The sequence below is a fragment of the Lycorma delicatula genome, chromosome 1 (genome assembly GCF_047948215.1).
Source record: "Lycorma delicatula isolate Av1 chromosome 1, ASM4794821v1, whole genome shotgun sequence".
NCBI classification, from domain to species: domain Eukaryota; kingdom Metazoa; phylum Arthropoda; class Insecta; order Hemiptera; family Fulgoridae; genus Lycorma; species Lycorma delicatula.
The window spans coordinates 219,982,496-220,006,296 of record NC_134455.1 but is presented as its reverse complement, the minus strand read 5'-3'; the positions used below and the strand labels follow the sequence as shown (position 1 = coordinate 220,006,296).

Here is a 23,801-nt window from a genome sequence, read left to right as displayed (position 1 = left end):
TTTTTTTGTTCTAGGTGGAGCAGAATTTGAAAAACAGCCTTTTCTGTCTGCTGAGCCAGTAAGACTGACACCAGCTTGGGAAGAGACTAATCTACCCAATGATGAGCTCAATTTCAAGGGGGTTACAATGGAGCAAGCCCATCTTGAAATGAATCCACCTAGTGACAGGTGATTTAATATTTTATTTCTATAGTAGGTATTAAGTTTAATTTATTTTATTTTTTATAACATATATGAGGCTCGGGTGACAAATTTTGCACATATCTACGTAGCATGGGAATGAAATAAAATATGAATAAAAGTAAAATACCTTAGCTAAAAAATGCCACATTATTTTTCAATATAATCCCCATTTACACTGATACACTTTTTCCAATGTGTGACAAGTTTTTGCATTCCGTTACTGAAAACTTATGGTGGTCTTTCTTGAATCCAAGTGGCCATAGCTTCCTTCACCTCATCGGCGGTGGTGTAATGATTACTTTGAGATCCCTTTTGAGATGAGGGAAGAAGTGGAAGTCAGATGGAGCCAAATCCGGTGAGTGCTGCAAATGTGGAATAGGCTCAAAATTCAGATTTTGCACAGTACCCATTGTGACAAGATTTTACGGTAACCCAATTGCTCGATAATATGGCCTACTCGTTCTTTAGATATGCCTATCTGTAAAGCAGTACATTGCTTCACCATTCACTTTGAAGCAAATCATCCACCTCCTTTCGACATTTCTCATCAGTCAGAGAAACTGGCCATCCGCTGCAAGGTGCGTCCTCAATTGTCGCTTTACCAGCTTCACATTTGCCAAATTTCAACCTCCACCTATTCACAGTATTCCTGTCAACAGTTTCATTACCGTAAACTGCTTTTAAATGATGAAAAATATTCATAGGATTCAAATTCTGCTGTTAAAAATTTGATCACTGCCGCACTGTTTTAACTGTGTTGACGTATTGGCCGTATTTGACTCCATTTTAACTTCTACTAAAAACAGTCTGGTAAACGGATTTCAATGCATTATTGCATGTTTGTAGAGGAGGATTTTAGCTATTGTGCTGCCACGCCCAACTTGATAGTAAATTTTGTCTCCATGTAGCAGACTAGCGTGCAAAATTTATCAGCCGAGCCTCATACATAAAGGTATGAGGACTATGGAATTAACAAAATTCATGAAATATAATCTTTATTTCTAAAATATTAAGTTATTCTCTTCTCATCATTCATATAAGCTAGCACCCAAAGTTATTAACTGAAATAACACATATACTTCAATAGGTCTCTTTGTAACGTGTTTAAAAAATTATACATTTCTCCATTTTATTTAAATTATTGCTGTTATGTACTATAATCCATCCATCCATTACTTGATTTCAAAATTTGTGCCAAACTACTGTGTAATTATCTGACATCACCTTATGGTTCCTGTCTTCAGTCATTGATTTCAGTATTGATTTATTTTTTTAAGAAAAGTTTTCACTGATACTGGTTAACATTGTATACAAAGTTCTGAAAACTTACCTCTGGCTTGTTTCTGTAACCAACTCCTAAATCCCTTTATTTCTTTTCTCTCCGTTTCTTTCTTCTCCAGTATTCTCTATTATTATTATCATCATCAAAGTGTTCAGCGAAGGAAAAGAAATATACATTATTCTGTGTGTATATGTGTGTGTGTGTGTGTGTGTGTGTGTGTGTGTGTGCGTGCATGCACACACACACACAGAGAGAGAGAGAGAGAAATTGTACAGTGCACTTATGCAGTACCTTATATTGATAGTCCAGTGAAAAAAAGTTGGTCCCACTGTATGAATATCAGAAATAGCACCTTTAACACTGTTTATTTCATAGTGAAATGGATGCCCGACTCTTGCATACTGACTACAATTGTGATGTGAAATATTTTATGAATAAAATTATAAAAATGAAAACATTAGTTAAATTAATTTCTGTATTTACATAAGTTTATATATTTACCACATTTTTACAAAAGATGTTCAAACTCTGCACAACAATGCACTTATACATTTTTTAATTTACATTTTACATTTTTACTTTTTTTTTTGTGCTGGAAAAATCACATTGAAATCTGACCCAAAATATTGTCATTTTTGACAATTTCTTGTTGAATGTTTATCTTCATTTCATTGATAGTGCGGAAATTCATTCATAAAATCTATCCTTCAGAGAGCTCTGAAAGAAAAAATCACAACTTGACGAATCTGGGAAACATGTGGAGGCCATTGCATTCTGCGGACAGTTCTAGAGACGTTGCATGAATGGGTCCTAGTGAATCTTTTGATGTGTCACATATATCATAATGTATTGTCCCATCTTGTTGGTAGAAGATGTACTCTTTTTCACTATCTGTTAACTGAGCATAGAATTCTTCAGAAATTGTACAGTACACTTATATTGAGAGTCCAATGAAAAAAATTGGTCCTGCAAATAATGCCAGTACAAATACCAGAAACAAAGTTTGAGAAGCTAGACACAATAATTAAGATGTTTCAGTTTGTCTGACTCTTAAGTTGTTACACACTTGTTACAAGATATGATTTCAAATTTAAATCATGAAGAATCCTACGGCAGATTTACATATGTGCACTTTACATCACTTTATTTGATAACTTATGTATAAATTTTTTTGGACCGACAGAAATTCCTTTTTAAATATTTTCTATGACCTCTGAAGTCCTAGTGGAAGGTTGCCTGTTTTGTTTTGTCTGTAATTGACCCTGTTGTATGCCAATTTTTTAGTCAAATTGTTTAAGCTGCTCTTCGTTAGGATACTGGCATATGGAAATTTTTCAGTGAATATTTGACTTATTCTTGAAGAGTGTATTTACACTTCTACTATAGCAACCCTTTCCTTGATTGAATAAGGCATTTTAGAAAAGCAGTGGCAAAGAATGAAATTATACTGCACTGAAGCATAAAAAGTTTACAATTAACAACAATAGACGAAAGTTGTAACATACAAAAAGTTGTAGTTGCAAAAGTGACCAATCAAGTAACTGCAATTCAAGGTGGCTTGGTTTGGTTTTAAGTTTCTCACCTGGTGTATATTGTAATAGTATGAAATTTTATAAAGTATTATAACTAAAGTTCACATATAATTACATTGATAAATATGAGATTTGAGTTAAAAATTTTAATTAAAAAAAAAAAATTGTGCCAATGAAATACTGTACAAGTTTATTGACTAAAAGTAAGAAATAAAGTAAATTATAAATAAGGTAAGTTAAATTTTAGAAAGAAATTGAAATGAAATTATGATCTTTTAATATTGAAAACAAAATTATAGAAATCCTGGTTAGAGATTTAAAAAAAAAAGATAGATTAATAAAGAATAAAAATGGCTATTTTTCGTGGGTGAGTGGATAATTCTGCTCTCAGGGTTGTAATAATATTAGCAATGAAATTATATTTGTAAAATTAACTTTTTGATTATAATAAAAAAAAAAAATTTAATGATCCACACAAACAGAAATCTGGAGAATATGGGACTGAAATGATAGTAGAGTCTGAAGAAGGCACTGTATTTTCCATCCATTTTCTTTTTTGGCCTTCAGACTGATGAATTGTTTTAAAAATGAGGAAAAAGAATAAATTAGGAGAAGAACCACCCCCTGCATTGGAATTTCAAAAACTATATTCCCATTTATTCATACTAATGCCGTGTAGTTTTCAGAGTGGAAAAATTCTGGCAGCCGATTTTTTTTAGATATAGAATTGATAAAACACACCAGGATATCTTTCAATTTTAAATTAGAATAGTTCCCAGGGATGAAATTTCACCTAAACCTTTTAGACTGTTATTATATTGATTTTATACCCATATAACAACTTGCAGGTAAGAAAGTGAGTTGGTATTATTTTGTCTTTGTTAGAAATCTACTATATAGTTTATAAGTATTACTTCCAACCACACAGTGATCAGATTTTCTTTTTTCAGTACTTGTTGATATGATAAGTTAATCTCTCAGAGTAAAAAAAAAGTAGCAAGAATAGTTTTTTTGTTGTCTATTGTTCTATGAAAAATATGAAACTTTTGAAAAATTAATTAATGTTATGGGTACTTCATGGGTTTAGACTAAGAAAAAAACTGTAATGAATTTGATCTTTAAAATGGAAATCATTTTCAATAATTTTCCTGAAAAAGGAGTAGTTCATTTTTTTTTTTGGTATGAAACTTTGGGAACATTATTACTTTTGTGGATATAGGTATTGTTAAAATAATTTTTTGCAAGAAGCCTCTAATTGTTAAGTCCTGATTTGACTATCATTATTCAAAACTTGCTTCGATTTTAAGAATATAGTATTGCTGGAGGCAATTTCCCACAAAAAGGAATTACTTTGGGTTGATCCACACTATATCTTATGATTCATCAGAATAAAGAGATGATAAGAAACTTATTTAATTATAGCTAGTTCACTTAAAATAAATGTTAAAATTACTGTCCTAAAATTTGTGGACCTAATGTGTTGCTCTCAGACCTTTTTTTAAATATCTCTTAAAACATATTCATATAAAGAATTAATTTCTGAAATAATTTAATAGTTTTCAAAGTATTATTTTTAAAATGATTTTTTGTTACTTGTTATATTTTGTTAAAAGTGTCTTTCAACCTAAAGCATCTGGTGTTATTCTCACAGCTTGGTATTATGTTTCTACAAGATAGATTTCTTTTCAAGGATTCTTAAGTATCAAAATCTTTAAAAAAAATAATAGTGTTTATTATTTTCTTCATTTGACTTTTTGATTTTATTCTTCCCACTAACTAAACTTATTTTCTGTCAGAAAATCTTTATATTTTAATTAAGTACCACAGTATTTAACATAAAAGTGATTATTTTCTGATTTATTCTGTGAATGATTTAGTAGGAATAAGATAAAATGTGCAATGGCCAAGAATGCTAAGCAAACTGAACTTTTTTTTTTAATTTCATATAGCTTGCATGAAGAAAGCTATCATAATGAGATAAATAACTTCTTAGACATATAGAAATAATATAAAGTGGTACTTTCACCTACAAAGGAAAATGTAAATGATAGAGAACCGATCTAATCGGATGCAGTATGCTGCTGGATCTATCAGCTTTTTAACAATGAGAGGGCTTAGTATTTTACTGTGCCATCCAGTAGTATGTTTTTACTTGCTTTTCTTTAACTCACAATGTTTTTTTTTTCATATTTGTCCTCAAATCTTTCATCCTCAATTTAACATATTTCCTGACATTGCCAATTGATGAAATTTTGCACAGTTACTAAGGTCGGGTGACAATACAATATTCAATCAATACTTTTGCAAACATCCCTCCATACAGGGGTAAATTAAGGGTGCGGGTGTAAAAAATTGCAAAATTTGCAAAACAGCTGTATATGGTTTTTTTGAGTCACAGATAATTAAAGTATAACTAAAAAGGATAAAGCAAGTTTTTAAATTTTTTTTCATTTTACTTGTATTATGAATGATTTAAATAAATAGTTGAACTTAGATGATAATTTGTTAATTTTTGATAATCTTCTAATTTGTTCAAATTAGAAGAAAAACATTCTTATTTGTGATTCATATGTACTGAAAAATAACCTTAGTGAGATTAGAATGGTACTCATGGAAAGAAATTATGTACCTAATTATTTGTAATTGTATGTCAAAATATATAAATTTGTGTTTTTTTTCGTTTTTTTTAATAATTTGTCTTATTAAGGAGTTATAATAATTGGAGCAGTACATTTGGTTATTTGTAATGTAATGTCTTTGAGTACTTATTAAAAGCAGAAACATGAGAAGGGAAGCTCCAGAAAATGCTGGTAATTAGAGTAGTAAACCATGTGTTATGTATTTAATTGCTGCAAGGATCATACTGGTGTTTTACTATTTTAAGAAACATTTTCTGTGTTTTTTATCAGGCTTCACACTGTAAGTTATATATTGTCAACGAGTTGTTAGTATTTTATTTTATTATTTATTATTAGTTTCTTTTTTCTGTTAGCTTATGTTCTTTAAGAATTACATTAAAAAAATTACAGAATGTGTTAGTGAATAAAAATCTTAAATCAGTTATAATAAAATATATATCAATAACACTGATAAACATAATTTTTGTTCCCTAACATTCGATACATGATTTTAATCTTTTTTTTTTGCTGAAAATGAATATGAACTCAGAATCCTTTTATCACCCACCATTTTTGAAAATTTTTTAAATTTTAATTAAAGTTTTTTTTGTTATGTATAGTTAGCATTTTAAGCTCCTGCATTGTATTTTGTTAATATAATTTGAAATCTATAAATAAAAAATACTAGACAAAGAATTAAATGATATCATAGTCACATATTATGGCACCATACGTAATACTGAAGAGTGAGCCTTCATGAAAAAGACTTCATCAAAAGAAATTTCTGTGCAGGTCAAAACATGTAGCTGAAAACACAGCTGTGTTGTTTGTATTAAGCACTGGATTTAGCAATGAATTAATTTTGTTCAGTCTTATTGCTGTCTTAAGTTTGTTAACAGTGCAGTGTCATAAAGCCTCGAAATTGTGTAAATGATGTGGATGCCTTTTGTTACAGTAAAATCAAATAGAAAAAACATTACATCTTTAATTAAAAAAGCATATCATTTGTACTTTCAGTGTAAAATTCGTGATCAGGATAAGACGTGGGCTCCTCGTATAGTATGCACTAATTGTTCTGTATACTTAACAGGATGGCTAAAAGATACACAGAAGGCTTTGCCATTTGGTGTACCTATGGTTTGGCATGAACCGAAGGATTATGTAACTAATTGTTACTTTTGTTTAACAAGTGTCTGGAATTTCTAAAAACTTTAGACATACTGTAAAATATCCTTCATTGCAATCTACAATCAGACCTGTTCATCACAGTGAAATTATTTCAGTTCCTGAGCCACCTGTGAATGTATGTTTCAAAAGCAGTGATGAAGAATCAGGCAGTACTGAAGACAGAAGACAACAATGATTTTGATTTTGAATTATCTTCCAATAAGCCACATCTTATATCACAAGGTGAATTAAATGACTTGTTAGAGATTTAAATTTATCAAAAAATTCAAGCTTAGGATGAAGACTGCAAAATTGGAATTAACTTTAAAAAATACAAAAATTTCAGGCTTTTGAAGCCGACAAAAAGAACTTTCTCAGTACTTTATTGATGAAAATAATTTGGTTTATTGCACAAATATTGATGAGCTTATGTTGCACTTAGGAGAAGTTTATAAACATGAGGATTGCAACTTTTCGTAGATTTATGCAAGTATAGTTTAAAAGTGGTTCTGTTACACAACGGTAACAAATATCCTTTGATACCAATCGCTTATGGTATTAATTTAAAAGAGACATATGGTGTGAAGACATTCTTGAAAAAATAAATTATAAAATACATAGCTGGAACATGTGTGGTGATTTGAAAGTTATAGCTATTTTGTTAGTATGCAGTTACGCTATACTAAGTACATTTGTTTTCTTTGCGAATGGGACAGCCGAACTACGGATAAACATTATGTTTCCAAAGAGTGGAAGAAACAAGACAACTTAATTCCAAATGGGAAAAATATTATTCATGAGCCCTTATTTGAACCCAAAAAATATGTTTACCTCCTCCCCATTAATAAAAAATTTTGTAAAAGCAATGAAGAAGGATGGTCCTGGATTTTTGTACATCAGGGAGAAATTTCTGAATGCAAGTGAAGGAAAGATTAAAGAAGGAATATTTGTTGGTCCTCAAATAAGAGAGTTGGTCAAAGATGATGTATTTAATTCAATGTTAAATAATGTAGAAAGTGCAGCTTGGGCTTTATTTAAGGACGTTTGCAAAACCTTTCTCGGCAAACAAAAATCTGACAATTACCATGATATTGTTAATCAACTTCTTACTTCATAGAGAGCTATGGGATGATATGTCTTTGAAAATACATTTCCTCTACTCGCATCTGGATTTTTCCGGACAACCTCGGAGACGTAAGTGATGAACATGGTTAATGTTTCCACCAACATATTTCAGTAATGGAAAGCCACCTTAAAGAGAAATTGAATACTACCATGCTAGCCAATTACTGTTGGACATTTATTTGGGATGTTCCTGTGTTTATTTTTAAAAGAAAAGCATCAGCAAAATCATTCTAACACAGCTATGGCCATGCAAAATTATACATTTTATTAACTATATTTTTCCTTATTTTTTTTTGAAGCGTAATTTATTTAAAACTAAGGGTGATGGAAAAATTGTATTTATAGATCTGTAATGCATGCAAAAAGGCAATTCAAGAAATGGTATCACACTTAGAGAAACATTAAAATTATTTTTTTGTTTATCAGTGTAATTTGTACTTGGAGGAACTGATGGGTTTTTATTTTGTAATTGAGATCATTTTAAGATTATATTTTTCTTGTCTCTTTTAAGAATTTTGTTTTTTCTCTGTTAATAGGTTTAACATTGTGTACCTTATACTTATACTCCATGGTGTTGGAACACTGATGCCTTGGAATATGTTTATCACTGCCCAACCTGTAAGATTCTTTAAAATATATCTTTCTTTATATTTTTATTTATTTATTGATAATGATTATGATATTTAAAATAATTCTGTTCTGATCATAAATTTTTTGTAGATAATGTTGCACTTCTATTTTTAACATCGAACAAACTTAATGAACTTCCCAAATAAAAGTAATCCAGCCTATTGCTCCTAATCACTAACTTGATAATAACTTTTTTTTAAATATATGACGTATTTGTGTGGAGTTATTTGAGACTTTAAATAAAATTGGCAAATTGAGTTTTACTTATTTACCTTGATTGGAGTAGTATGTAATTGATGTACATATCTATTCATGTTTATCTAAATTGTTGTACTTCTGTCCACTGTCATTTAAAATCTAGCATACAGTTTAATTATATGAATTTATAACCCATATAACTACATTAACTATAAATTCAAGCATGAAAAAAGTTGTACTCTTTTGATGAGACTGTTATTAGGTTTCCCTAACTAACTACTGTTCAATAAGGACAGAATTGACAGCCAAATATATATGATATCAGAAATAAAGAACCCTATGATTAATGATGTTGATTGCTTGGAATCATATGGTCAGACAATTTTCTTCTGCCTGTGCTTCTCAGCTAATTGTTTAAAGTGGAAACACTTTGGTCAAACAAAACTATTTTTCATTATGTTTACTGAGCCAAATTATAAATTAAATGTCAAGATTTTTACTATTTATTTTATTTTTTTTGTAATTTTGTTACAATTTAGATGAAATCGTCATATCAGATTTTTACAATTCAAATAACAGCTCATTCAATTAGCACATATAAACTTATCAGAAATGTTCTTCTATAAAAGACCAAGAAAAAGATGTTATTTCATTAAATTTATAAATACTTTAATATAAAAACAACTTTTTTTATACCTAGTTAGATGTTTTGGGAACATGTCCCCATCGTTAAATGCAACTAATGATTATGTTAATATGTGCTGATGAAGTAAGTGATTTGATTTATTACTATTAAATGCAGTTAATTAAACGTAAGAGTCTATTTAAATATTTTATATTTTATATTAATATAAGATTTTAATATTTTATATTAAAATTTTCTACCATTACATTTGTACTGTAATGGTAGAACCATTACAGTAAAAAAATTTTTTGGTGGTTGCATGTCAAGCTATTATGAAGTGTTTCTATTACTTCTCTGCATTATGACTGTCCCTGTAAATACCAGTGTACAAACTCTTCAAATTGAGTATAAGCTGGTCAGAGGATTTTTGTTGACTTTAGCAATTCAAATTATCATGGCATACTATAATGTACATGTACTTTGGGAGCCAAAGTATTAATGATTTGGAACATTAATACAAAAAAAGTCTTTATTAATATATCTGTGGAAGCAACTTTGTTTTCTAGTTATAACTAGCAAAATATTTTGTTTGATATTTGTAACAAAGGTAAAATGAAACCATACTTAAATTAAGAGGAAAATTTAGTGATTTTATATATTCTTTGATTTGAAAATTATTGCATGTTTCTGAGAAAATTATTGCAAAGGAAAAAGTAAAATAAATGCTTTTTTAACATATCTAATAAGTTCATTTTATTGAATTATCAATCGACAAACCAAAAATTTCTAACAAAATTTGTAGAGATTTTAATCTTGGGAAAATTGATTTAAGTAGTCAACAGAAACATAAAATTCTCAGAAATCTAAACAAAAGACCATTGTTGAAAATCTTACAATTTTAAAAAAACAAAAATATTCTACGTAATGCTAAAAGAAAATTTTTAAAGAAATTTAACTATTGGTTTCAAAACAGATAAAAGAGAATAAGAAAAAGAGAAATTACATTGTCAACTTTATCTCAGAATGATCTGTTACCAAAATACTTATATAAACAGGTATGGTGAAACCATACTTAAATTAAGAGGAAAATTTAGTGATTTTATATATTCTTTGATTTGAAAATTATTGCATGTTTCTGAGAAAATTATTGCAAAGGAAAAAGTAAAATAAATGCTTTTTTAACATATCTAATAAGTTCATTTTATTGAATTATCAATCGACAAACCAAAAATTTCTAACAAAATTTGTAGAGATTTTAATCTTGGGAAAATTGATTTAAGTAGTCAACAGAAACATAAAATTCTCAGAAATCTAAACAAAAGACCATTGTTGAAAATCTTACAATTTTAAAAAAACAAAAATATTCTACGTAATGCTAAAAGAAAATTTTTAAAGAAATTTAACTATTGGTTTCAAAACAGATAAAAGAGAATAAGAAAAAGAGAAATTACATTGTCAACTTTATCTCAGAATGATCTGTTACCAAAATACTTATATAAACAGGTATTAACATACATTCATGTAGTTGTTAGGTGTAGCCACTGTCTTGTTGAATGCAGTATCAGCACAACAAATCTAAAAGCACATAATTTACCAGTTCATTGTGACTAATTGAACCAATAAATTTGTCCAAAGATTTAAGACCTTTGTTAAAAGAATATTTTTACTGTTTATTATATTAACAGTTGTATTCAAAATTTTTAACTTATTTACTTTGGTTGCAGACATATGAAATTGTAATGTATAAATGGCTACTTGATTTTAAGTTTTTGTCCTTTACGTGTTCCTCCAGTTTCATCTCCTTTAAACCATGCTTTAGTTTAAATGGAAATCACATTTACATAGGAATTTGTAGTTTATATATGTGCCAAATTTTCAAGTATTCCGTTTATGTTTTTAAACTTATCCATAATAATTTGGGAATCTATATTTATTATTTCAGTTTTTATTTTAACATTTTTTACATAAATATACTAGTACATATGTAATTTCTTATTAAAAGAGTATTTTTGACAATAGATATCTATAATGCTGCCAACTGACTTCTAGATAATTGAGAGTTGGCTGCAGTTATTTTTTTTTTTTTTACTGCGGGTGAATTAAAGGTCACTTAACATCAAAATAATATAGAATTCACTTCTGTAAGGTAGATTGTACTTATAGTGATATGTTACATGTGGGGAGCTGACTCACAAAAATCCCAGTTGTAATATGTTTGTATCATATCCAATTTTAACGTACTTGAATCTGGTCTTTTCAATTTTATTAATGTGCAGCTCTTCACTCATTTAGTTTAAATTGATTTTAAAACTACAATTTCATAATACTAATTTTTTTTTTTTTAACAGTACTTTCTAGATTACAAAATGAGCCGTAACTATACAGGTATTGACTCTAATCATGCAACATACTTCCTCTCTTATGTAGGTTTTGCTTCACAAATTCCAAATCTTGTATTTAATTGGCTCAACATATTCATACAAATAGGGTAAGTTTCGTAATCTGTTATATAAATACTTAAGATATTAGGATGATGAATTGTTTGTAGGTAGTCATGAATAATCAATTTTTTTCCTTTTTTATTCAGAGAATGTAGATTACTTTCTCTTGCATTTGTTTAAATCAATACATTAAAATAAAATGGAACAATGAAACATGTTCAACCAACTAGCTTCTTTAGATCAGTAAGGTTAAACAATTCGGATACAGTTCATTGCTTTTTTTTACAATTATTAGTTATAATCATAATTAATGATTAATTAAATTTGAAATTGTTCAAATGTATTTTACAGTTAATTTAATATCTCATTCCATCAGTATTGACTTCATTTTATAAGTAATATTTTGTAACAAAATGATTGCATTATTAACTAAAACATAATTATATAACTGAAAATAATCAGTTTTTAATCAAACTGCAAGATTAATTTGTTCTCTTTCTGTTGGTGTAGAAATATATTTTTGTAATTTTTTTAAATGTTTTAACTGATATGGAATCTAACAGCAATATGATAATTATTTCAAAATATTTGTTAATATATTTCCTGCTTGTGTGTGTGTGTGTGTGTGTGTGTGTGTTCACACACACATACACAGAAGGGGAGAGACAGATTGGGTATGTTGCTCCTTGCTATAATATCAATATTGTGGTCCAGCATATTGTTTTGTGAAAATTTGATCGCTTTAACCCTAACTTTTAAATCTCTTTTCTGGCTATTGATATTGTAATTTAAAAGTTATAAAGTGGTATGAGATATAAGAATATTTCTTCTTCCTTCAGTAACTAAAATTTTATTAGTGGACTTTGGTTGATCCAACTTGTTACCTAGTGATTAGTTTTCTTTTAATAAATTCTGTGTGTTACAGGATATGTAACATTATATTAAAATTATATTAACATTATATTATATGTAAAATTCCTAGGTTGTTTTCTGTTGTAGAATTTTATTTAAAAAGTAGGACGGATTGTGAAATTATGAGGTTCAGAAATAGTTATCAGTATTTAATATTACACTCAGGATTAATAAGAAAAGGTGTGCTAATCATCTGCTATTAATTAAGCAAGGCTGGTCCTCAAATGTAACTCAGTTGAAGTCATTAAACTAAATTTCATATTTTACATTTTTTAATAATTTCACCATGAAATTTCACCATTTGAAAATCTGAAGTTTTATTTTTCTGTATTCTGATATCTCATATGATTTTCAGTTTTAAATAATTGAATCTGTAATGTATTGATAAATTTTTAAGAAAAAAAATTGAAATTATTGTGTCTGGTGTGTTTTATGGGATATTTTATTTTTTTTATTTTAGAGGAAATCTCACATCGAGAATTGTGTGGAGTATTATTGTAGAAGTGCTTGCATTTGTATTTACTGTCATCCTTGCGATGATTGATACATCTGCATGGCCGGATGGTTTTTTTTGGGCCACAATGTTAACTATTGTGGTACTTAACAGTAAGTATTTGTATTTTATTAGCTCAAAATTTCTATATTAGTAAACTCTGAGAATACTTCTTGAGAAAGTTCTTAAGTTGTAATTAGTTTATCTATTACTGCTACAGTTCTTCAGTTTTTATTGTCTTGTTTTTTATGTTATTATTATTTTCACCGCTGCATTTATTAAACAACTGTTTCAGTTTTAAAAAAATAAACGTAGGTGCTTTCCCTTAAAAGAGATGTTTTCTCAAAAGTGTCTGAGCATGTTAAAATTGCCTGCTCACTGTGCTATGAATACATTACTCAGTATTTATGCCTATACTTCTCTTCATCCCATCAAAAGGCATTTTTTTCTAGGGTTGTTTCTTTTACTTTCATAGTTCTATAGATTTCAAGGTTGTTTAGTTGTCCTTCGTTTGTGGATTTTTCTGATTTTGATACATATATTACACAGCTTAGTATTCAAAATGTAGCTGTTTTGTGGAATCAGCTGTTTTACAACTACCTGGTACGTTCTATCGTTTTTTTTAAATTTCTTGTTATTTAAGAATCCTTCAAGACTACCCTTTTGGCAATTTATCACTTTGGCAACTATAGGCTGATGGTAGTTACAGCTTTGTTTATTTCGTTATTTAGTAATGAAAAATAATTTCTCTAGCATGTGGACTTAAAGCCTAATCGGGATTTTAAACTAAAACCTATTTGAAAAGGAGAGAGATCCATCTATTTTGCTGCAAAGTGGGCTATGAAAACATTTGTTCATTAAAGAAAAAAATTCAATTCTTATAGTTGAAACGGAATAGATTATTTCAGAAGTTAATTTTTATTATTCACTTAAGTCTTGGTTGTCAGTCACATTAATAAAGTATTTTATTCTATATCCTATATGCACACAGGCTAGTTCATAAATGTACAGTTACATATTTTCTTTTATGTATTCCTGAATTGTTTTAAATGATCTCTTTGTTTATTTTTTCTGTGCAGTTCCTCTTTTCCTTATGTTGCTTCTCAATATTTCAGAGGTGAAAGATTCCAGACTGGTCTCTAATTTTATTGAATTGTCAGAATTATTTGTTAACTGCTGATGAAAGGTCCTCTGTTGAGGGAAATCCATACTAGAGTTTATTAAGCTTCATAAACAAGTTGAAGTATGGTTGACTCATATCTGAGCTAGATGTGTAGAAAATAACACTTTCCCCTGATGTGTTCACAAGATCAACATTGCAAAACGTAAATGGTTCTAATTAGTAGTTCCATAATAATGAAAAATAGTAATTCTTAATATTTTGACATGAAAAGTGTTTTACCATAATTATTAAAAACTTCCATGGGGAATATTTTTTAATAGTTCAAAGGTTTTAAAGTAATGTTTTTATTATTAGTGACCTATTTGAGGATGTACTCATAATATCACTGTTAGGTTATGTAATGGTGTTGATATAAGAAGACATTTTTTCTGTGTCAGTGGTGTGCAGGTATGATAATAAATTTTTTGCAGCATATAGCAGTCCAATTTTTATTAACCTTATTATTCATCCCACATTATGTGTTCATCATAATGTATTGAAATATAATCAACTTGAAGGAATGTAGATAGTTAATAGCAGTCACTGTGTAGATGCTTGCCTTTGTAAATTATAACAAAACATTTTTATTACATATACACTAGGTAATATGTGTGTTTGATTTGCATGGCATTTCTCTTGCTACCACCCCATTTGGTCGCCCTAAAACATAAGACCGAATGTCTGTGCCACAAATGGCTACTGAACCTCGAATCAGTTTAGCAACCACTGTCCTAACTAGCTTTTAAAGCTAACCTAATTGCATGAGCAAATTAAGGATGGTGCCACACACTACTTGTTTCCTGTCCACCGCTCACTTGGCATATATTCTAAAATTGGTAGGTGCACCCTGTCAACTAAAATAGATATGACATTCAATAAATTAAATTAATCTCATCAATACAGCAATTCGCTGCCATGCCTAGGTCGCTGAATGCCAGCAAGTACCTGTCCTCCAATATTAAAGCACTTGGAGCATAAATTGCCGATGGCCAGCCATAACTCTCGGGTAGCTTTCCACAGCAGCAGGTGGGATGCATGGCTTCTCCTTAAATAAAATACTGATGCTGATTGAACAAAGCAGCAGCATCAAGAAACACCCACACGGTCTGACAATGCGGCTCACGCCATATTGACTTGTCGTTTATGAGTGGCCAATTTTCCCCTTGACCCCTAAGTTCCAGGGTGGCCTGAGTTCTGGCCCTCCCAAGAGCTGGGCAGTCAAACATCATATGTTCGTTCGCCTGGACCTCCCTGCAGACACATAGCTTACCAGCTGCCAGGCAAAACCGAAACAAATATTGGTTCAGGTTCCTGTGGTTGGAGAGCACCTGGACACCCGTTGCCCTTAAAAACAAAGGAGAGGCATACCATCCCCCCAAGTCCTGTATAAATCTATACAAGTTAGTTATGGTGTGCTATTCTTGCTGCTATGCATCCATCGTAAGGCTGTAAGCCTCCTCCTCAGGCGGGAGTTGGGCAGCTGAATGAAATTTAGAACCGGTGCATTGTGATCACCGTTCTGCTCCGGTACAGGCCTGGCTTGAAACCGCATCCCAACTACCTGGGCCTCCCTGTCTCTGCAATTTCCACATGGCTGCCCAAACTTTAACCACTAAATCGATTGGAAGAGCCTTTCCCAACACAGCAGTAGCCTTGTAGGAGGTTGCTTTAAAAATACCAGTGCATACTATTAATGCTGAACTCCTTAAATTCTGAATAAGTGCTCGATTTCTATCCAGCCCTGTGCACTTAAATGAACACAGGATAAGAGGCCATACTTTTGAAGTACACCATGTACAAATGAAAGCCCGGCAGCCCATAATCCTTCCGAGCAATTCTCCTAAGCTTGTGCATCACAGAGACTGTGTCTGCTGTTACTTGCCTAATGTGGTTCCTAAACAGCACCGTCTCATCAAACAAAACACCTAGTTACTTATGAACTCTAACTTGGCTGATCACACAGCCTTTATACTTAATGTGGGGATTACGACTGTACAACAATTTGTCTGCACCCTTGAGAGGCATAAACTTCGTCTTGGGCACAGAAATCTAAATTTTGCATGTCCATTCAGCTCTCTGTGGTTGACAAAGCTGCCTGCACACAGTCTTCTAGCTGTGATCATCAATTACCGCTAACTAACAGGAGACAGTCATTGGCAAAAGCCTGGGTTGTGACCCCTTCTGGGAATGTCAGTCTCAGAAATCCATCAAATACCATGTTCCACAGCAGAGGACTGAGAACGGAACCCTGTGAGCTTCCCCTGGTATGACTTTTCCACAGCCAGGTGTGCTTCTCTAAACAGCCATAGGGTTAGACAAATAGTCACGCACTACAGCTGCAGGGCTATGGGAACATTGCGGCGTTCCAACTGATAGAGGACAGAACTCCAACACAAGAAAGGAAATGCTGTCTCTGTCAATAAAAATTGCCAAAACATATTTACAGTTGTTGCCTTCCACCTCGGCAAGAGCATTTAAGATGCAATGCTCGGTGCCAACTCCTTTCATAAAGTCATACTGGCTTCAATATAGAAGTGAGTTCATATTGATGCTTTCCCAGAGTCGTTACACAACCAGCCTTTCAAGCAACTTGCTGAGTACTGGCAAGAGGGTGATGGGTTGATAATTGCTGACCTCATTCAGATCCTTTCCTGATTTTATGAGCACCTTTCAACAAGTTGGAAAGCAACCCCAGCTTAGGCACCCCGAGAACAGCTTGTCAAGCAGCTCTCTTATGACAGGTAGCAGATGATAGAACATATCCGGGTCAAGTTAGTCAATCCCTGGTGCCCTTCTCAATGCCATTCGAGAAACCACTTGGTCTATATCTGCGGGATCCACAGCCCGTACGCCAAGTAATGGTGTCACCGCCTTAACGCTGACTTCTGCTTCACCCTCCAGAGCATCTGCAAACAGAGTATCCAGGAACGCCTGGAAGTATTTCCACTACAGAATATTTGTTTTTGAGCTGGGTGTAAAAAACACTCATGTTTACATAAAAAAAATGAACAGGAGCAACTTTGGAATTTTGCAGGATACAATGGGAAAGGAGAAATGGTTTTTTGAAAATGATTGGGGTTGGTGATGAAAACTACGGGTTTGACACCAGAAAGCAGATTACCATCACTGTAAGTTTATGAAAGCCAAGAAATTCAAGACAACTCTTTGAAAGAGAAATAAATCATTTGCATCATTTTCTAGACTGTTTGTAGAATTTATATTACAAGATACACCAATTTACTCAGAAGCATTCTGTTAGTCTCTGCAATGGCATACATTACAAAGCGAACAACTTGACTTTTGAGTTCCACTGCATACCAAGTGCATTAGACAGAAGCTTCTCAATTTGTTGCTGGAAACAGTTCAGTTGTTCCATCTATAGTCTCGACTTAGTGTCTAGTAATTTCCATCTGTTATTGTTTCTCAGGACATTGTTAGCAGCCAGAAGTTCAGCAATGATTTGACAAAAGAGGTTGTCCAAAAATGGTTTAAGTGTAAATAAGTTATCTTGAAATTAATGACTAGATGGGTGACTAGTGAATGTATGATGTTGAAATGTTAATTAAGGTATGTAGAATTTAATTGTTATAAAATAACTGTTCTTCCAATAGTTTGCTTTTTTAATTGGCCAAACAGTACCTATTTTCTGAATATTCCTTGTTACTAAGATATGAAATAAATTAGTTTTAGAAGATACATTATATTTTTTTAATATAATTACTTATGTCATAAAGTTTTATGACATATATCTACTAGTGAAAACATTAATCAAAATAGGAACTTGAGAAAACACCACCATTAGTACTAAATTATCTTGTCAATAATAGATAGAAGTAGGAAAATGATTACTATATATATTAATTTATTTATTTTTGTGAAATGATCAATTGTTTTCCTGCAGCACAAGACTTGAATGGAAATATGATATTTGTAGCATATGAAAAGAAAAGAATTATTCATTTACACAATGTTATCTTATGCATAGGGATGTGTAATGACAAAAATGTTCTTTTATTACTTGTAGATTATAGTTTTGTTCTCAATACTATTCAATAATATTGTATTGTTCATTACATTTAAGAAATGTAATTTAAATAAATGTAAAAAAAAAAAAATTGCAACTGCAGTTGGGCTGACTTCAATGGATACAAATTTTTTTAAAACCTTTGTGGTAATTGTTACTTTTGCTTCTTTTTTTTCAGACTGTAATATCTTATATATCTTATCCCATTTCCTGCAGTATTTCATTCCTGCCTATTTCATATGTTACTTTTTAATCAGATTTTCCAGTTTGAAACCCTGTTTTGTTGAGAGTTCTACCTAACTTCCATTTCATGTTTTTAAGGACTCTACATCATACTTTCTCTAAATAATGTTTCTTTTATTCATTAGGAAGATTGTAGTTTAGTTTAATAATTTTTTCTGACATACCCAGTTTTATTACTCTACAAATTAAATAGACAATCTTGTTTTCCATTCCTAGTCAGTCATTTGAATTTGTATTTAAAACCTGCTTAACTTTACAGTTAATTAAGTTCAGTCACTTCATTCATAGTTCCACTTATTCCACTCCATTTATAAAAAAATTGGTGAAGTAAGTAAATTTTTACCTATTGTTTAATGAATTATGTTAAGCGATTACTAATGGATCTTCACTTTTTAGTATGTTTTAAATGGTTGTATTGCATCTTATTTTCAGTGGCCAATGGTGTTTACCAGAACACAGTTTATGGAATGGCTGCTAAGTTACCTGCTAAATACACAGGAGCTGTTGTCCTTGGTTCTGTAAGTAATATATTTTGATATTTTAGCATATTTTAATACATATTGAAACTTTCTATATCAGATGATTTTTATATGATAATATTTCTTTAAGGATAGGAAAAACTGAAAGTTATAGCTGTGATAAAATTGAAAGTCTAGGATACTTTCAGACTTAAACAGCTAGAGGAATACTGACCACCTTAATTTTAAACAATCTGTATGAAGCAGTGAAAAAAAAACAAAACATTAAAGTTGCAAAATTAAAATTTTTAACTAGCATTATCAAATAAGTAAATGAATCTGTTGGTTGATTGTTGTTGATTATCTGTTATTTACTTGTAATGCTGTTTATTTATGAAGGTAAGACTGATCATGTTTAGATAGATTTGCAATTACTAAAATTTGAAATGAATGTCTACATTATCATTTAGATAATTATGATTAATAATTATCAGCACTTCTGACAGGACAGCCTGAAACTTTGGAAGCTTAAATGCTGAACTATAACTGGGTTGTCCCAGCCTGTTACAAGACAGTATGACATTAAATGAAATGAATAAAAGTAATAAAGTGTTGAAACTGATGTATTGTTTTATTCTGAAATATAAATTTCAAACATCTCTTAAAACCTTTTAAGAGTTTAATTTGAAAAAAAATATACTGTTAATTGGCTAACACCTGACTTTTAATAATTAGAAAACATTTGATGTTGAACAGTAGTAACTTTTTTATGTTGAGTTTTAAGAAATTTCTTCATTATTATGAATAAATTCATATGAATAAAATGAAATTTATTTTTTTATTTTCAAGAAAAAAAATTGATTTTTTTAGATTATTCTGTAATTCAAGCTGAATATTGATAAGCATGTAAACCTTATTTGTTACTTGGAAGTGTTAGTTGACTTAATTTACTGGCTCTAATCAACTAAAACAACATAATTATTTTCTAATCGTTATTCCTCATTAATGTTTATTTTATTTTAAAAAGTGATAAGACTATGTAACTCCCATTGTTAATGTAAGCAATACAAAGCAATGCATTGTTTATTGTACAGATAATTGTGATACTGTTAGTGTAATAAAGTATAATTAACTTAATTCTAAAGAGCATTTCAATTTCTTACATTTAAAATATATAGCAGTAGTTCAACTATTAAGTGTAATTTGTAAAGTAGTGACTCATCAACATATACATCAATAATTATATCATAGTTGTGTATTGACTTAAGGAAACTGCTGAAAGCATTATGAGATCAACAGATTCTTATTAATGTCTCATTCACTACATTTTAAACTTGATATTTATTGGGAAGCTACTTACTGTTATACTATCTGTTGGTTAAATTCAAGATATGCGGAGATTTATATGTTCATTTCATGTAACAAGATTGTGTTAATATCTCTCTCTTATTATAAAATTGTTGTAAAAAATATAAACCCTAATTGTCTCAGAGTAGAAAAAGCAATAATCTTCCTTAAATCATTAAAAATGTCGTCACCATTCTGAGTGCTGGCGTTTTGTTGCTTTTCAACTATGCTTGAACGTTTATACCAGATTTACCCTTGTAATTTGGCAGGGAACAAACAAATTGCCCCCTTTTAACTTAGTGTCAAGAGAATCATATAGAATTGCTTGTTTTCATAGCTGGCTTCATTCACTGATGAGGAAGTACAAAAATTGGTATTGTATTATGATACCTCTGTTGTTGTGAAAGATGTGTAGGAAAACAGCTAATGGCATTGGTAATGAGATAAAATCACTTCTTTTCTATTGCTTAACAGTACTTACTTTTTAAATATATCTAATAAATATACTCATATATTACAGTTTCAGTATATCCAAATATTTCTAATATACATGGGTAAGTCAATTATTATCTTTAATGAAGTTATAAATTTTATTGCAATACAAATAGGAAACTTACATGTACATCATTTTTCAACGTAGTCCCCTTGCATTTCAACGCACTTGGTCCATCGTTGCACAAGCTTCCTGATGCCATTATAAAAGAAGGTTTTTTGTTGAGCTGCGAGCCAGGAATGCACCGCTTCTTTCACTATTTTGTCCAAGGTAAATCGATAGCCCCTTAATGCCTCTTTGAGTGGACCAGACAAGCAGTAGTCAGAAGGGGCAACATCAGGACTAGACGGAGGATGAGTTCTTCAAAGTTGAGTTTCTGGAGCGTTTCAGCAGTGTGGGCAGCAGTATGTGGACGGGCATTGTCGTGCAACAACAACTTTCAACAGCAATTCTCTGTGTTTGCTTCGAATTGCAGACTTCAGCTTGGTAGTAACCATCTCACTGTAACGCGCACTGTTTATTGTCGTGCCCCTTTCTTCATAATGTTCCAGTACTGGACCTTGTGGGTCCCAAAAAACCTAAGCATCAGTATTCCTGCAGATGGTTGGGTCTTGGAACGTTTTTTTGCAGAACGAATTTGGATGTTTCCATTCCATACTCTGCCGTTTACTGTTCGGCTCGTAATGATGGATCCATGTTTCGTCACCAGTGATGATTCTGTCTAAGAAGTTGTCCCATTCGTTACCATAGCGATCCAAATGTTTTTGGCAGATGTCCAACCACGTTTGGTTATGCAACTTTGTGAGTTGTTTTGGGACCCATCTTGCACAGACTATGATACCCAAGTCTGTTGTGGATGATTTCGTAGGCAGAACTGTGACTAATTTTCAGACGATTTGCCACTTCATCAATAGTTACTCGTCTGTCTAAGAAAACCATGTCACGTACACGCTCATTGTTTTCCTCATTTGTGGCGGTAAATGGTTTCCAGCTCCTTTGTCATGCATAACACTTGTGCGACCATTTTTGAATTTTTCAATCCATTCGTAGACATTCCGTTGAGGCAACATACTGTTCCCATACTGTACTGAAAGGCTTCGATGAATTTCATCCCCTGCTACACCTTCCGACCACAAAAAACAGATCATTGAATGTTGCTCTTCTTTGGTGCAAACAGAAAGCAGAGCAGCCATGATTAACGGCAGGGCAGCAATAATGGAACTAACCTAGCAGCATGAAACCTGCACAAACATAACAAAAATTAAACCACACATGTGTCATCTACACAACATGACAGTACTACCAACATAAACAAAAATATAACCAAATTGCGAATAATAATTGACTTACCCTCGTACTTTATATGAATCTTCATTACTGTATTTTTTCCAGTTTGGTTTTTCTCTTTTGTTATAAGAAAGAACTGAATTTTGTTTATTGTTTTTTAGCCATGTTTAGATAATAACAAAATATAAATATATAATAATATTATTTAATATTATTTGTTGTCCTTAAGCAGTTATATTTCAAGCATTTAAATTTTATTGCTACGGTATTTATATCAACTTATATTTTATGAAATATTCTATTTTTTTAAATCAAACAATTATTTTAAATACCCAGTTTTACAAAAGACTTTTGAGTGTTTTTGAAGACAATCAACCAGAATTTATTATATATAAATGTTTTATACTGTGAAGAATAAATTTGAAATTATAAGTGGGGACTGGTTTTGATTTTATTTGTTTTACTTCTTTTGTCCTCAAAACTTCCTGAAATTTTTCAGGATAAAGATAAATAGATAGATAAAAGATAAAATATTAATTTTTATCAGTCATAAAACATTAAAACCTTATTTGTGTGGGTGTATGTGTGTGTTTAGTTGAGATTGTGTTGAATTACTTAATTTTATTCTTTATGAACTGAAAATTGGTTTTTTAATCTATAGTTACTCACTTCAAATTTTTGCCCTTTAAATTTTTTATTTATGAATGGATTTGAATAAATAAGCTGTCATTGTCTTAGCCACAAAACATTTAACATTTTTTGTAATAACATAACATTTAAATAAACCAGCTAGCTGTTGCGAAGATATTAACAATTAAAAGATTTACTTGGCCATAATTCTGAAATGGATTGAAAGATAGGTTCATTATTTTTATATATATAAACTTCTAGGTACCCTAGCAGTATATGAAATTTCAGCTTGATTCAATTAACCATTCCTGAGAAATAAAAATTTATGTTAAAAATAAAAAATGACAGATAGCCAGTAAACTTAAGTGTTTCTGGACATACGTTGATATAAAGTTTTATATTAATTTCAATGTGGGGGACCATCCCGTGAATTCTTTGTTTTTATAAATATCCTTAAATGAAATTTAAGTTTATTTTCCAAATGATTGGTTAGAATTAAATATAATAAGACATATTTTACTTAAAATATTACCTTTATTAAACTCTTGGGATTGGTTAACGCAAGAGCTTAACAAAGGTAATATTTTTAAGTAAAAATGTCTAGTGATAACAGCTATATCACAAAGTTCTCCCAGGACTTTCATCACCTATTCTATTTGTGAAAATAATGGAAAAAGTTTGTATATACATATCTTCTAAAATGCTTCACTTGCAAGTTATGGTTAGTGAAAGATGTTTCTCTAATTTCAGCTACTCTGGAGAAAATATATACTGAAATTTTTTACTTAATTAGTAATTTATTATGGTTTTTTACCCAAAAAATTCAGTAAAATAGGTCCCAGAAACTTATCTGCAGTACTTTTTGAGAAATATGTGGATTTTTATGTTTGATGTACAATAACTTTATTAAATGGATAATGAGCATATAAAACTTAAAAAAAAAACTGTAGA

General features: G+C 30.7%; 1 protein-coding gene across 4 annotated transcripts in view; it reads left to right on the top strand.

Annotated features, from left to right (window-relative positions):
* The window catches only part of Ent2 (Equilibrative nucleoside transporter 2), a 137,610-nt gene that overhangs the window by 72,122 nt on the left and 41,687 nt on the right, over positions 1-23,801 (top strand). For all 4 annotated transcript variants that reach the window (XR_012757361.1, XR_012757358.1, XR_012757363.1 and 1 more), the window contains exons 3-7: positions 15-168; positions 8,444-8,525; positions 11,709-11,848; positions 13,174-13,319; positions 19,068-19,153. Coding sequence is in view for 1 of the 4 variants with exons in the window: in XM_075372790.1 (XP_075228905.1) it covers positions 15-168; positions 8,444-8,525; positions 11,709-11,848; positions 13,174-13,319; positions 19,068-19,153 (608 nt within the window). In the remaining 3 variants the exon portion in view is untranslated. The remainder of the gene's footprint in view (positions 1-14; positions 169-8,443; positions 8,526-11,708; positions 11,849-13,173; positions 13,320-19,067; positions 19,154-23,801) is intronic.